We start from the raw sequence: 16302 nt of genomic DNA, 5'->3' as shown, positions 1-16302 counted from the left end.
TATTGCCTAATTCAGTAATTTCTTGCATTCTATACCAGCTAATGCACACTCAAAATATTAAATCATTAGCTCTGCCTCCAAGTTAAGCTCTAAAAACAATTTACATTTTAAAAACATCATATCAGGGCTATAGCTACCAGTCATGTCCTCAGTACTGTTTCTGGGAATTTGGATATTTTAACAATCTGAGGAGGAGTTTACATACAGAAGTATACTTCTGATATTCTTTAGAATCAGTATCTTTGAATGCCCCGGGTGTTCAAATTAATGGATTTAGTGTTCTCCAACAATTTCCTGGCAGTTTGGATAAAAAAACATTATGTAGGGAGATACAATTTACAGAAAATATAACTAAACAGTCAAATAAATATATAAAAATAATGTAAGAAATATTTAAGGGCATGACATTTGTGTGAACTCAGTACTTCTAAAGTCCTGTCTATGGTTGTGTTTCATATTACATTGGTGTTATATAAAACCCTTGGACTAAGGGTACTGTAGCTTCTATGAATACACATGAAACATGCATGTAATTATTCTCTAAAAATCTATAAATTATGGGTATAGTTAATGAGATGAAAATAAACAAGCATCTATTGTGTCACAGAAGAGACGGACAACAGTGTGTTGGGTACAGTACATCAGCATTTATTCCATGCAGTTGTTTGCTCTGATTTTATTCTCCCAGATACCCATTGCACTGTACACTGGATAATACAGGAAACGGACAGGATTGGTTGATCATAATGCCATTCAACAGGAAAGGGAGTTGGAAATGAGAGTAACAAAGAAACAGATGTTAAATACATGGGACGAGGCAACATGATGTCTACAGTTAAGAGACAATTTCACAGAAATTCAGATGTAAGTAACTGGTATTTTGATTAGAAAACAAGAGAAAGGGATCTCTGCAGAAGAACAGAAATCGGCATCACACATGCCTTCAGGCTTCATGTCTCAGTTACCCTCCTGTGACAGTCCACGGACTGGCTTTTGGTTGTATTAGAATTGATTTCCTGTAGCCTAAAAAGCTTTAGGAATGCCTGAGGTTGCCAATTACTGATGAAAAGTCGGCTAAATCAATACTTAATGATGAATAGTCCCCCACAGGGTCACAAAGACAAAAATGATGCCCATGATATGACAATGCTTTTGTTCTCCCATACAAATACTGTCCTCTGCTGATACCAATTTATTGTGCTTCCTTTAAATAATACTTTTCAGGAAAAAAAAAATCATAGGTCATAACTTTTCTAAAGCTGCCTGAAATTAAAAAGAACACAAACCTTACCAGTCATTCATAATAAATTAATTAAATAATCATGTAGGCCAGCTACAAAAAAAAGGAAAAGAAAAAAAGAATCAAAATTAAATTAAAACTTTACAACAATCATATTTCATGGGATAATATGCCAGAAAGACAATGTTATTAACAGCTTGATCGGATTACCCAGTCATTACAATATACTAGGTTATTTCACACATACATGAACAGAATGAAGAAGGTTGAAGGAGGCTCGAGGAAAGGCAACCGCTGCTTTCAGTACCAGGTGTAAGCCTTTCCAAAGCTTTCAAGCAAAAGGGTAATTGATCCATCAGTACAGTTTTAGATTCACCTTGTGCTACTCGGTTCTCATGACTCACACACTCCTGCGGTGGTCAATACTGATGTCATTCAGATGACAGAACTTCCTGCTCATTTTCAACCGCTGGTCATCAGTGACAGAAGGCTCTGTCAGAGCTGGGCGATACGTTATAGAGAGAGGACAAAAACAGATTACATTACATTTACAGATGTTTACATACAGGAGTAACTAACACTGAGATGAGGTTTTTGAAAACCAAGAGCAGCTTTATTGCACTCTGTGGCCTTGTCTCTGGCTTTTATTCCCAACTTAGAATCTCAGCCATCTGCACACACTTGACATCATTATTGTTAAGTTCAACCCTGGCTGGCTATTTTTCAACCGCAGAATCATTAAAATGGATGACAAACACTCTAATAGGGATAAAAAATAAAGCTCTCACAGATGCAGTAACCCTTTTTAAAGACAGCTAGTCAAAAATCGTAATATTGCTGGGATTCAAGGATTTGGATGGTCATGGGAAACAGAAATTATCTTGGGTAGTGGCCGGTTAGCACAGTTGGTTGAGCAGGCGCACATATATAGAGGTTTATTCCTCAACGCAGAAGGTCCAATGGTTTCCTGCATGTCTTCCCCATCTCTCTCCCCTTTCATATCTGAGCTGTCCTATCCATTAAAGGCAGAAATGCCCAATGTATCTTGGGTAGAAAGTGAGGAAAGGAGCCAGGACATTTACATAACACCAGGTAAAGTAAGTCATTGTAACTGTCACCATCTAGTGGCTGTTGATATATTGCTCCAGCTCTCAATCTGCAACATAAAACCTGAGCATTAAACCCCCAGAAACGAGTTCCTAAAAATGGGACAATTTAAAAATATAACATCTATAATAAGCTGATTGACACTTGCTGCTCTCCTCTAGCCAGCCACCAGTCACTGTATTGTGTCTAGCCAGCTAGACGCCCCGGATCCTGAGTAAGCAACTTCTTTCTCACCTGAGCGCCAACCTACATTATTGCAGTTTTATTCACTACAGCACAGAAAAGAATTATTATTTTTGGACATTGCGGTTAAGACAGTAGAAAGTACCCTGCTAGAAAACGGTAAATGGGAGACGATGCACCTAGTGATTTTAAGAAATGGGATACTGCACCTGGATTGCAAGTAAAACGCTCTATGTCTCTACATAACATTAATGTCTGTTACATCAATAAAGGTTTGAACATCAAGGCTATGTGTAAGACCTTTTTTAATATTCTTGTATGGTCCATATTATGTATATTATTATGAATATATACAATAATTGGTCCAGTCCAGTTTCTCACAGTCCTCGAACAATCCTGAGATGAGACTTGAAACTGTAATGTCTAATGGAGAGGAAAGGGCTTTGTGTGTGCGCACACACACACACACACACACACACACACACACACACACACACACACACACACACACACACCTAAACAACTCTGGTCATGATATCTGATTGATGATGATGTGTCTCGGAGAAGGATGAGCTGGGTCACAGAGGAAGTCTCTTTTTTTTATCTTCTCCTTAGCTGTCAGCTGAGTCTTCAGCTCTTTTGCTCTGCTAGCTTGTCTACTTCATGCAGTCTTCTGGCAGCGTTTGCATTTTGCGAGCTACACAAGCATGCTTGGAAAAGTTAAGCGGGGATCTCGATGACAGACTAGACACGTGGTGGCTTCTAAGGGAGGGAGGGAGGCTGTTCATGCTGGTGTTCACACTGCTTTCAAGAGCTCCCTGTTCCCCAACTCACCACGGTGGGGACGGGATGGAAGTGGGTCAGGGGGGGGTACTGGGGCTCTGCACTGTCACCTCATGATAAAGCAGGTTTAGTAAGAGGGGGTTGGGGATTTGGGTCTAAAACAGTAAGATGCTGAGAGCAACGATAGCCAGATCAAAAGGCTTGTAGTGACACTCCTTGTCTGCGTCAGTCACCTGAGAGACCAACAACTGTAGTGATGTAGCTTCACACTGCTAGTTGTCAGCCTCTGATACATCAGCACTTCAACACATCCTCCTTCTCATCATCATCATCATCATCAACACACACTTAGCCCATGCTCAGTTTCAAATAGTCAGTTTTTCTCTGTTCAGATCAGAGAATTTACAGATGTCCTGAATTTTCCTTCAATACTCAGACAAAAATAAATTATAAATGTTACATTATCTACTGTACATTATCATTCAAAAGGGAATCCCTGCCATGGGTTGCCTGGATGCTGTGCTAGAGATGGGGGAATGGGGGTTTATGAAGGGAAGGGTAGTTCTGGCGGAGGTTCTGGGAGAGATTGCATGGGGCTTGGCTATAGGGAGCTTTGTTTACAATGTTGTCCTCTTATTGCTGTATTTTCTGCAGGGCAGAGTGGGACACGATGGCCTCCAGGCAAAAACAGAACCAAGCCTCGGGGTGGGTTTCACCACGAGGAAGGAGCCCCGATTTTGTGGTTTCTAATGGTGGCATCGGAGCACTCTGCTTCTGACGTATCACAGTCTGAATCCCTAAACTGTAGTGGATTCTGGGAGAAAAATGAGAGAGGAAAGACAGATTCAGCATCAGGCAACTGCTTTGCAATGTTTTATTATTTGATCGTCGCTAGCCTGGCTAAAATTACAGAGCTGACGTGATGGGACCACACACATCCACAGTACTGACCTCGTAGCTGTGTTCGTCGGAGCACAGTTTTCCCAGTGAGATCTGGGTCTTTACCCTGCGGACGGCGCACTCCTTGTCAGAGAGGCCGTCTGACTGGGTGGAGATGTCGATGGGGATTTCCGGTGTGTGCGACAGCAGCTCATCCAGGTGTTCCTCCTGACTGGTACTCATCCTCTCCAGGGGCCCGCTGTGGGAGTGGTCGCTGGTGTTTCCCTCCTCTCCGTCAGACACCGACAGGTTCTCTGAGCTGAAAGTGGAGTAGGACTGGAAGCTGCTCATACAGCGATGAGGTCTATGAGGGAGCAGAGGAAGAATACAAAAAATGTTGTTGCTGTTAAAATCCAGTAGATACCTTTCAGACTGGTTCATACATGGTTTACTGTATTTGGGACAGTATTACAAACTTTAATGTAATGATTATTTAAGGTTATGATATGGTGAATGGTCTGTCATTTTCTTTTGTTGCTCCACATGACATAAACGTGTTACAACACAGCGAAGGTCAAGGTGGCAAACTGTATTTTACCTCTGTCTCCTTGGGAACTCCACTTCACTATCAACCTCCCCCTCTTCCTCTTCAGAGGACTCATCGCCACCCTGTCAGAGAAGCAATTACAGCTGTTAATCCATCATCTTTCACAGTTTTAACACAAACTCATAAAACAGACTCACTGATGTAAGGCTACCAGCTTTGCTCACCTTCCTGAGAGGTCTGAGAGTACGAGGCAGTGCAGTGAGCAGGGTGTGAGTGCGTTGGGATGCCTCTTGTTCCTGTGGCTGAGCCTTCTTTGTGGCCTCTCTGTCTGAGGCTGGATCTTTGCTGGGAGCCCCTAAAGAAGAAGCGGTGCTCTCCTGGGTTTTGAGCAGGGAGTAGTGGGGCAACTCTGGGTGGCTTGATGCAGGAGGGGTCTCCTGACAGTGTAGGCAGCCAGGGAAGGGGTGAGCCTGGCAGCAGGGACACAAAGAACCTGCACCAGCACCTGGGACAGGATTGGAGCTGGTGGATGAAGTCCGCTGTCGCGTGTCTGCATCCACAGCAGTGGATATGATGTCAGGGCTGGAGCCAGAAACGCGGCGCTGCATGTGGTCTGTCTGAGGGCTACGGAGGGGAGCGGCGGGGCCGAAGTAGCGCAGGTTGTTGGCACAGTTGACAACGGCCTCCTCGCGGCCCTTCAAGGGGAGGAAGGGCCCCTCGGTTGGTGGGTGGTGGTGGTGGTGATGGAGGAACGGCTGCTCCTGGAGAGACTGGGTGTCCTCTAATGCCCCAGCAAGAGGCTTAAGCACCCCGGGGAACTCGCTATGGCTTCCTTTACTGTTGGCCCGTCGGTGACGAGGCTTGCTTCGGTAGCGGGCTTTGCCAGGAGGCGTGGAGACCTTTGGGCTGGCTGATAGAGGCGAGGGGGAGGGGAGAGGGTCGAGGCTGGGGATGCCATCAGAACGAAGCAAGTCTGGCCTAAAAGAAATCCATTCGGCAACATTAACATAATGTATCTAAAATAATTTATTCTCACCAACAGTGTATGCCCAATGTCTTCCAATGACGCTTCTGGCTTTAGCAGAACATATAGTAATTGATTACTTACTTCATTGAGAATTGTCCCTTATTTAATTAATACATTTCTAACTAATCATCTAGATGTACATGAATATGCAAATGGGTGTGGGGCAGCTGGAACAGGAAATTACAGTCTTTTCTTTTACAATTAGCTGTTCAATTTACTACGTTTCAGACCTTTTAGTGGGGGGCATCCCAGGTTTGTGGGACATGCTTCCTTTCTTCTTGATGAGCTTCTCTACAGCGTTGGACCTGACGATGGGTCTGACCAGGTGGCGCTTATAGGTCCCGGGATATTTCTTCTCCACTGCCTGCTCTCTCCTTCAGGGATGGCAGAATTAGTTTTGGAGTTATATAATGGTGAGCAGCATTCACATTAAGTTCTACAGAGAGTTGTACTTTCATTACTCCAAACTCTAGAAGACAGAAATCAAGTAAGGTGTATAAATCTATTCTCTGAAGGGTGAAAAATTAGGTCAAGGAATTGGCAACAAATCAAAACAGGAAAAACTCAGTGAGTCAGTTTTTTATTTGAGTCATTCTTTTGAGTATTGTTTATGATGTGACTCAAAACCCCCATGATGTTCTCTTGACTACAAACTGACTTTGTTGGCTTTGTTCTACTTCTCAATATGGTTAGTTGTCTTACCAGGCCATTGTAATACTTAGTTACAGTATACTTGTATACTATAAAGGGGCAATAGTAGTATACACACAAGTAAGGCCTGATAATGAGGAAAGGGGCAGGACAGCAGTAAGGCTAGCTGATGACTACTGTGATAAAGGATTTATTTACATACTTCATTAGTTCCTTTTCTCGGACCTCCAGCTGCAGCATGATGGCACTGAGTTCCATGTAGAGGTTGTTGGCTCTCTCCAGCTTCCTCTCATAGTGCTCCCGGATGTCCAGTGCATGTCTGAGAGTTTGGGAAATGCAGAAAAATATTCACTTCCACAAACTTCTGGTTCAATTTAAAAACTACATCATTAACAAGAAGAAATAAATCCATGCATAAGTAATTCTAATACATGAGTAATTTTAAATCAGGAGTAGCTATGGATTGCAGTATTGCTTTCTTATCCTGTAAAGTTGGTCATGTCTCCTTCTGGCTCTCCTTTCTTACACACCTGAGTTCATCCCGCCTGCGTCGGATCAGCTCCTCGTCCAGCCTGTGGATACAGGTGCCTTCACTTTTGATCTTCTCAAAATGTTTCTTCACTTCCTCCCTCCATTCTGCCTGTAATTTGGACGGACACAGTCAAAAAGCTGACAATTCACTCCCAGACACAAAAGCCATTAGATGACTTAAAGTCAGCGTGGTACCTAGAAGAACAATATTATCTAGAACAAGTAAATACTGTGTGAGGCTTGTGTGCTCATTGTTGTTGCACATCAAACTTATCTTAAGAAATGTATAGAGTCCTGTGACCTATACATAGTGAAGGTTATTATGTTTTGCAGTTATAGTGCCGACCTGAGACTTGAAGTAGGTCTCCTGAGGAGCTCCCAGGACATCAGCGGAGGCAATGTCGAGGTGTAGGAGGATCTGACGAAACGAAGGCCTATTCCTGGGCTTGCTTTGCCTGGAATCAGAAAATAACCGGGAGAGGAGATGTGATTAAATGAGAACGGTAAGAATGTACTTTTAGGCAATCCTGTGTGGTGCAAAACCTTCTTAATAGTAATAGTCTAACCGACGCTGTGGACAAAGATGCTATTAAACATAATATATGATCCACACTGACCATGTTTGTTTCATGAGTATTTTGAAGCCGTCCGGGCAGGTGGAGGGGACAGGAAGGTGAAGACTGTTGCTGCCAACACCCCAAATGATGGCCGAGGAGTCCACGTCTTTGTAGGGAATCTCTCCGGTCAGAAGTTCCCACAGCACAACTCCAAATGACCTGCAACACACAACACACAAGCTAAGAGAGTCAGGTTTCACTACAGTAACATCAACAGATGACTCTTAAAATATAAAGACTATTCTGTAACCGTTGAACACTGCCCTAAAGTCTATCTTATATCTTAAAATAATGTATTATTTTAAAATTTAAGTACTCACCAGATGTCTACCTTCTCAGACACAGGCTCATTTCTTATCACTTCTGGGGCCATCCAGGCCACCGTACCTGCAAATGACATCTTTGTACTTTTGTCACTGAGCTCTTTGGACGTTCCAAAGTCGGAGATTTTCACAGTGTCGTTGTGGGTCACCAAAACACTAAAGCGTACACAAACAGAAAACACACAAACTTGTTAGCAAGGTCAGACTGCTTGATTAAGTGGACCAAAGAAGACAGTATCTACTACAAGTTTATGGTAATCCTATAACAACAATCTATATCAATTGTACAGTAATTCTAGAATTATTATAAAAAAACATCTTCACTCTTTTTTATTGAAGCAATGCAGTGTCAGACCGATATTAATCCAGGTCAGATGACCTGGGTTAAACCATTTAGACCGATGTCAAGTTTTCCTGTGACATTTCACATTTCAGCTGGTTTTAAAGGGGTATGACTTTTTTTCAATCTTCAAGCCTAAAGACAGAAACCACCATTTCTGCATCTGCAACACCCCATTAGCCAAATGAGACTGACCTTTCCAGCACATTCAGCCTGCTATCATTCTGCTGACTAATACAGTGTGTGGCACTGCAGCAGCATGATTATATTGATTAGAGAAACAAGGCTAGAGTGTGCAGAGGATGAGAAAGGAGGAGCAGGATGAGACAGGACACTGTGTCTTACTCTTATGTCAAGGCAACACGCTTTTATTAATCCTGAGAATGGCATTTGAGTTAAAGGGGTGATAGAATGCAAAACCAAGTTTACCTTGTCATAGTTGAATTACGACAGCTCGGTGGGTAAAATAGCCCATACATAGAACCTCAAAGTCCCATTGACACCTCTTTCCTATGCAAATCTCACAATTTGAAACTGCAGCTGAAAACGGGCAAATCTCAATAAAGCTCATAGTTGACGTCAACTCGGTGGCTGTACCTTATTTGGCTCTAGACTGTACCTTTGTCGCGCCCCAAAATTTACATACAAACCACTGGTCTGAGGCCAGCTGGTCTTCTGAATTTAGGTTGGGCAGATCTCAGAAATTGGAAACATTGTTCGTCTGCTATTTCATTTACTAAATTCACTTCTGAGACTTTTTTATGCGAGAAATCAACTATGTAGAGCTCTATTATGGGCAGTTTTACGAAAAATGATGGCTAATTGCAAGTCACAGTCGGACCAAATTTGCAATTAGCCAACATTTTTCGTAAAATGGCCCATATTTGAGCTCTACAGTGTGTGTGCCGTGGTGTGCACGGAGCGGCACAGAGGGGAGAGGCTGGCTGTATGTGTGTGTGTGTGTGTGTGTGTGTGTGTGTGTGTGTGTGTGTGTGTGTGCGCGCTTCAACCAACCAATCAGTGTGCATCTCATCTAAATATTCATGAGTATACCATATAAGGGAGAAAACCTCTCGTTTCATTCAGGGCTTTTTCACAGGGTTGCATTAGGGCCCATAAAACAACACCTGGGCCATTTTCAGCCCAAACAATGTTACATACCCTATTCGGAGACCTTAAGGAACAGTGCGAAATACCCTATATAATCATTCTATCACCCCTTTAACAGTTAAAAAGTTACAAAAGTAAAATTGAATGAAGAATTATAAAAAATGATACTCTCATTTTACAATACCAGGAAAAGAGGAAACTCACTTGGGAGACTTGAGATCTCTGTGGATGATCTTGTGCAGGTGTAGGTAGTTCATGCCACTGGCGATGCCTGAGGCCCAGTCCACCAGCATCCTGGGGGTCACTTTCCTCCCCGCCCTCAGCACCTCATACAGCTGGCCCTGGGCACAGTACTCCATGATGATGCAGTAACAAGGCGCCTGGGTGCACACACCTCTAAGTTGGACAAAACACAGGAAACACCTTTATAGATCAACGGATCCTGATAATGATAAACCCCAATATGTGCCAACTGTGCACATTTGGAAACCATCAGAGCTCCACCAGCTGAAAACAACAAGACAACATTAGGTTTCATGCAAGGTCTAGTTGTTGTAGACTTACTTGAAGCTGATGATATTTGGATGCTTGAGTTTTCGCAGATGTTTAATGTCTGTCTCCTTCTGCTCACGCACCTTCTTGATGGCCACCTCCTCAGAGCGGAACTTGCCCAAGAAGACAGCTCCCTGAGCACCGCTGCCCAGCCACTGCAACTCCGAAATCTCCTCAAATGGAACCTCCCACATGTCTGGAAACAAGTAAATTACATTTTGTCAAAATGAGATCCGCTCGTGGCAACCAACATGGTGATGACAAGAAGTAAATGCAATTGAAAAGTTGGAACTATTCCTTTAAAAATGAATTCTATCTTAAGGAAAAAAAACACAATCACAACACTTTTAAAATTAATGTCATGTAATTTAAAGTTTAAATTTCCTATAGCCATCCTCTATCTCAGAGTTACAGCACTATAACACCCAACATGGTTTACAATATATACACATACACACACACACACACACACACACACACATACATACACACAAAAAATACAATTGGACATGACCAACCACAAGACCAAGCCCAGTTCTGTCTGACCTCGACTCGTATCTTGCAGCCTCTGTGTCCAGCCTGTACAGGCAGCCTGGCAGCAAGGTCAGTCTACCTTAACCATGACCTCAAATTCAAACTGACAGCTGTACAGCTTCACCCACAACAGCAATATGGTGAAGCTGGGCTTGGCTATTTAATTACAGTTTCAGACTACATCAGGAGAAACGGAAGGGAAACTAAAGGTTGTTTTTAAGAAGCCTTGACAGCGAGCATTTAGTTTCCTAAATTGATTCCATGCAGAAAGATGAAACCTTAGAAAGAACTAACCTTGCTGTTGTAGCTTGTATTCTGTCGAGTATGTCTTCCCTATGATATTCCAGACAGGCCGAAGACAGCCAAACAGCCCTTCTAAGAACCCACCCGACCCAGGCCCCGCTCTGTGGAAGTGCAGCTTGATGTCATCAGGGTGATGGGGGTGACTCTGCCTCTCTTCTACATTGTGGTGCATGGGGCAGTCCCCTTCTCCCATCTGCTCCTCCATACCACTGCCACACCCGCCGTGCTCACAAGAGGCGGGCGATCCGGCTTCCTCATGGTCCTGCTCCTGCAGCTGGAGCACACTGTTGTCAAAGTGCCCACCCTCGCTCCGTGTTGAGTCCACACTCAAGGCTGTGTTTGGGGGAGTTATACCCCCAAGCATTGAGTCTTCGTCCTGGCCGGGCGTCTGCAGCGTCTGCAGGGGAACGGGCAGTTGTGTCAGCGGAGCCAGGTCTGTGATAATCTGAGGTGGTAAATTGGACGGAGGGGCCTGAGTAGGCTGAGGTTGGGAGGTGGGCAAGTTTGATTTCTTCATGGTGTCCCCAACCACGGTGAGTTTGAGCTCCTCCTTCAGCTTGCCCACCAGCAGACTGGGGCAGGAAGTCCATGAAAGCACCTCGGGGGAGCTACCCATGGTGTCATGCATGTGCATGGGCTACCCAGTGTCAATGAGTGGGGTGCGTCCTAACACACTGGTTTGTCTGAATGTTGAAAATCACCTGCAGAGGGAATAGAACAAGAAAGAGAGACAGGTTAAGTCTAAATTAAAAAGTCCATGGAAAATGAAATGCAGATTTAAATAAAAACCGGAGTTAAATCCATTTGGATGATTATATGACACCTTTGATACAACATAAACATGGTAAGAACTGTTGCCATGGGGCCATATTACTTCCACAAAGAGAAATGCAATCCCCTCATAGATCAGGGATTGAGAGAGAGCTTACATTATTTATGATTATTTTTAACTATGTAGTGCAAACACTGTAGGGTACAGGCGGTTAGGAAATATTGGATAAGCTTTAAATCAGTGCATAAGAGAAAGAGTTGCTGAATGAAATGCATTGCAAAGTAGATAAAAATAATGCAATTCTGGGAAACAGTTGGACTAAACCAATCACACTCACTCACACACACACACACACACACACACACACACACACACACACACACCACACACACACACAGGATTTATGATCTCAGTAGTAACAGTATAGCAAGGATTAAAAGTATTGCTGTGTATTAGGACAGCTGAAACAGCAAAACATCTGGCACGCACAGCCCATGCTCACTGCTTAACCAGCAAGGCTGGCCATAGCCACCTTAGGCCCATAGCCAGCCGCAGAGCAAACATACTAGTTCACTTCAGTCACTGAATCACCGTAAGTAAAACCCATACCATCTTCAACCTGCCTATTAGTGTATGTATTGATGTATATTGTGATTAGATCCCACATGCTTTACCTTCGTTGTTTACATAACTCAATCACGGGGAAGGCAAAAATGTTGCCACAGCAGTGACTTCAGGGAAGCAGGAGGATTTTCCAGTTCTCTTGTTTCTCTCCGACTCCGGCAGTGGCCATGGTGTCTGGAAAAGAGTAGCTGCAGGCTACTGGTAAGCTAATGTTCTATTTCGTATAGGCTTCGCCCTCTAAGGGCTGTCGCTATTGGATTAATCCATTCACGCATGCGCAGTCCAGAGATCTGCTTCCATTTTTTCTTCAGTGACAAGCAGTTTGAAGACTTCAAAGAACAGCGGTGTCCACCATGTACCAACCACCGACCGGCTACATCCTCCCGCAGCCCCTCCACTCGAGCCGCGAGGTGCGCCTTCGACCCCGTTCACCGGGCTGGCACCCCGCCGGCCGCCGGCAGTTCTGCAGTCATTTACCGTCGGAGGAACTGAAGCGGCAGACGATGGCAGCCGAGCGGACATTTGAGTAAGGTAAGGATACCACTGGCGGCGACACCCAGACAGCCGGGAAGGGGACCTCTTTGGCGGGCACAAGTCCGCTGACTCAATCCCCCGAAGACGGTTCCGTTGCCGGCACTCCCCCCCACACTTCACAGCCAAATCCATCATTACACCGAAAGTTTTAACAATCCTTTTCGGGCGAGAGAGTTTTTCCCTCCGCCTCATAACAACGACACGGAGGAGGCATCTCACCGATTTGCCCGGTGCACACATTATTCCAGTATGGTTTACACACGGCAGACATCAGACAAACACAGTGGCTGTTAGCTCACTACAGAGAACGCCCACAGGGTGCGGGCGGCTCTTTCGGAGCAGCGTCTGTCTCATTGACTGTGTGAAGCTATCACCTAGGTCTATAGCGCGGAGGGAGTGGAACCCCCCCCCTGAGAACATCAGGGCGCACTCCACGAGAGTGCTGCCAGCGTCTGCGGCCTCCTCAGAGGCATGACGGTGGCCGATGTTTGCGCAGCGGCTTCCTGGGCGCGAAAGAAATCTTCACGATACGACTGCACGAAGGGATTAATCCAATAGCAACAGCCCTTAGAGGGCTACGCCTATACTCATAGAATCTGGATTTACAATATGTAACTAACGTTACCTTGTGTCTTTAGCTGCATGCTACCAGCCGGTAAGCTACGCTGTGTCGGTTAGTTTTTTTACCTTGTAGGCCGTGGTGGAGAGAGAAAGTCAAAATCGTGACACCCATAATTGTTAATTGAAAGTTGATTCAAAAACGGTTTGTAGATATCATATCCAGACAGGAGTGTCTGTGTTTGGTTACTCCAGCAAATTAAAAACCTGAACAATCAAGACATCATCTCATGAAATTATCACATTATCAAAAATTATATCAAAATCCAATCGTTCCAATTAATTAGAGCTGCTCTTTGATTCGCAACTTTGTCCAAATACACCCAGATATATTAAAGGGGTAGCTTCCAATGTATAGCAAAGTCTCTGATGAACTTGAATTATCTAAAAATATACATTCAACCTAGTTGTCACCAAAACGTGAGAACACATATTGCTCCAACATGGCAGCGCAAATATGTACAGCTGTAGAGAATAGCAGCTTAAAGAATAAACAAGGATAATACAGTGTGACAGTCTCAACTCAGGTCCACCTCCTACTTTTTTCTGAGCTATTAATAGCATCTCAGTCTTCATTCAAGTGAATGAAACCGCCTTAGGTGTCATCATGTAACCTGCTTGAGTATCCTGAGCTTTATTTCATAGATTTAGTTCAGAAAATTACATTTGTCAATCTACCAAACCTGCTAATATGTGGTTAAAACCATGTAGAATTTTGCATGATCATAACGTTTTACATCAAATTATTCTGATGGCAAATGCTTTTGTTTGTAGAAAATGCGACAATCCTTAAAGTGCTCATATTATGCTATTTGGCTTTTTCCCTTACCTTTATTGTGTTATATATCTTTTTTGTGCACATTATAGGTTCACAAAGTAAAAAAGCCCAAAGTCCACCACAAAGGGACTACCATCTCCAACAGAAAACATTGTTCACAAACTGCTCCAAACAGCACTATTGTAGTCCAGCTTTTACTTCCGTGACAAACATGCAACACTTTGTAACACAAGACATGCTCGCCTAGCTGCTAGCGTGGCACGCCCTCATGCTCTGCTTCTGACTGAAGCTGACTTCTGACTTCTTACCTAGCTACTGCACATGTGCGACTCCCAACAAAGATGGAACAGAAGTGAGATGCCTCACTCTGTAGCTAAAACAGAGAGCTCAACACACAGGGTGAAAAGAAGAGCTGCAGTAATGTGCAGTACAACAAAAATATGGTGTTTTTTGAAAATTAAACCATGTAAACCCATTCTGGTACAACCTCTAAATACAATTATTAACCTGAAGATGAGCATAATATGAGCACTTTAAGAACACTGTCAGTCTAACGGTAGGGTTCCACACAGCGAAACACCTGGCGAGTTTCGGCCAGTGAAAGTTTGCCTCGGGGGCGTGGTCGCGAAAACAACACACAAGACCGCAACATTTTTTTTAAATGTCCCGTGCTGTCAGAAGACAGGGCGGTTAAAATTAGCGGTTAGCTCCGGTTAGCTCCGTTATAAAGATATAAAGATATGGGTGGAGGAGCTGCCACTGAGAGGGGTAACAATCAGACTGATAAATGACGGTTTGGGGAGCTTTCACAGCAGCGTGGCCGCGGTGTTTCAACGGTTTTATTAGTACAGTTAATCCCACGGCAAGACCACAGCAACTAACGTAACGATAGCCTCTCTGAGCAAGTGCAGTGTTGACGGTGTCGGCACGGAACCCTCCACGAGGGGAGGGGCTGGAGGCAGCTCCTCTCTGTGCACTGTAAAAAAACATATGTGTGTGTGTATGTATGTATATATATATATATATATATATATATATATATATATATATATATATATATATATATATATATATATATATATATATATGTGTGTTTTTACTTATTTAACTGTCTAGTGTGTAATTGTGTGTTGTTCATACTATACAATGATTTATTGTTTGTCTTTGTTGAATAATACAGAAGACAAAGAGCTTAAAAAAATAATCGAATATCGAATCGCAATCGCAATATTTGGGGAAAAAATCGCAATTAGATTATTTTCAAAAATCGTTCAGCCCTACTATTTAGTGGTGTATGTGCCCTAACTAAGTTTGTGTGTCATATAAAACACAATTCGTATTGATAGAAGTACCGATGTTCGTGTAGAAACATTTTAATCACATCAAAATTTTCATGATACGGCGCTGATAACCTCTGCCATCTTTGTCAGACTTTTTTTGTAACTCCCGCCTCCAAACACAAACACACGGACCTGATTGGTTCTCGAGTGGTCCTCATTTGAATAAAGTTAAACTTTCGTCAACTTTATTTCGCTCCCCTCTGCGATTCGCTCTCATCTCGCTCAATCAGGGCGTATTTCGTCTCCATTCAACCTCAATGAGAGCAAAGCGAAATTTCGCTGTGTGGAAACCTACCATAAAGGCTGTTTTATGCTCCTGCGTCAACTCCATGCCGTAGCTACGCCATCGCTCCTACGGCGTCGTGACCCTTTTCACCGCCATAATTTAGGGGGTGTTGCCTGTGTCTGGGTAACTCACCACCGAAACGGTACTCAGAATGGCAAACGCCATAGACTATCGTGCTAAAATATTAATCTTATTTGTTTGGCCTTTTCTTGCTTAGATTTTAGTATATGCTTAGATTTTTTAAGTATCGAGAAATAGACACAGTGAAATCCATTTACCTAGTTACTGTAACCAGAAAATATGTCTGAGGTTATTTGCCTTTTATATACTGTATGTCAATGTTATTTGCGAAGTGTCTGCCAGCCAGTCTATGTTATGTTAGCAAGCAAACTTTGGCACAGCTGCCCACAAAGTACTGCTTGCTGACGAAGTGCTAATTTCAAAACGTTACTGACATATAGACACTTTACAAACGGATAACCCCGTCATTGTAACCAAAATATGTCTGAGTTTATTTGCAAAGCTTAGGTCAGTGAACTAGCATGTTGCTACTCCCCACAGTAGGCTGCTTGAAACACCGACTATCATCAACATACAGGACGAGTTGACCAATCACAGTCCTT

The 16302-nt window shown here is 43.4% G+C and overlaps 1 protein-coding gene across 4 annotated transcripts in view; it reads right to left on the bottom strand.

The window, feature by feature from the left end:
• Positions 1-625: 625 nt before the first annotated feature.
• Positions 626-16302, bottom strand: part of si:ch211-45c16.2 (mitogen-activated protein kinase kinase kinase 13) — a 35907-nt gene continuing 20230 nt past the window's right edge. For 3 of the 4 annotated variants that reach the window (XM_039818122.1, XM_039818124.1, XM_039818123.1), the window contains exons 2-14: positions 10719-11428; positions 9903-10086; positions 9543-9734; positions 7886-8044; positions 7566-7724; positions 7295-7403; positions 6948-7057; positions 6620-6736; positions 5997-6140; positions 4964-5717; positions 4791-4861; positions 4265-4556; positions 626-4127 (exon numbers count right to left, since the gene is read on the bottom strand). In XM_039818122.1, the coding sequence (XP_039674056.1) occupies positions 4026-4127; positions 4265-4556; positions 4791-4861; positions 4964-5717; positions 5997-6140; positions 6620-6736; positions 6948-7057; positions 7295-7403; positions 7566-7724; positions 7886-8044; positions 9543-9734; positions 9903-10086; positions 10719-11361 (3036 nt within the window). In that variant the 5' untranslated portion in view covers positions 11362-11428 and the 3' untranslated portion in view covers positions 626-4025. Of the gene's footprint in view, positions 4128-4264; positions 4557-4790; positions 4862-4963; positions 5718-5996; positions 6141-6619; positions 6737-6947; positions 7058-7294; positions 7404-7565; positions 7725-7885; positions 8045-9542; positions 9735-9902; positions 10087-10718; positions 11429-12173; positions 12285-16302 lie in introns of those variants that run through there. The other variant, XM_039818125.1, reaches the window with a different exon arrangement.

Source organism: Perca fluviatilis, chromosome 12 (genome assembly GCF_010015445.1).
Source record: "Perca fluviatilis chromosome 12, GENO_Pfluv_1.0, whole genome shotgun sequence".
NCBI lineage: Eukaryota > Metazoa > Chordata > Actinopteri > Perciformes > Percidae > Perca > Perca fluviatilis.
The sequence above is the reverse complement of the archived record's forward strand: the minus strand, read 5'-3'. Positions and strand labels throughout refer to the sequence as shown.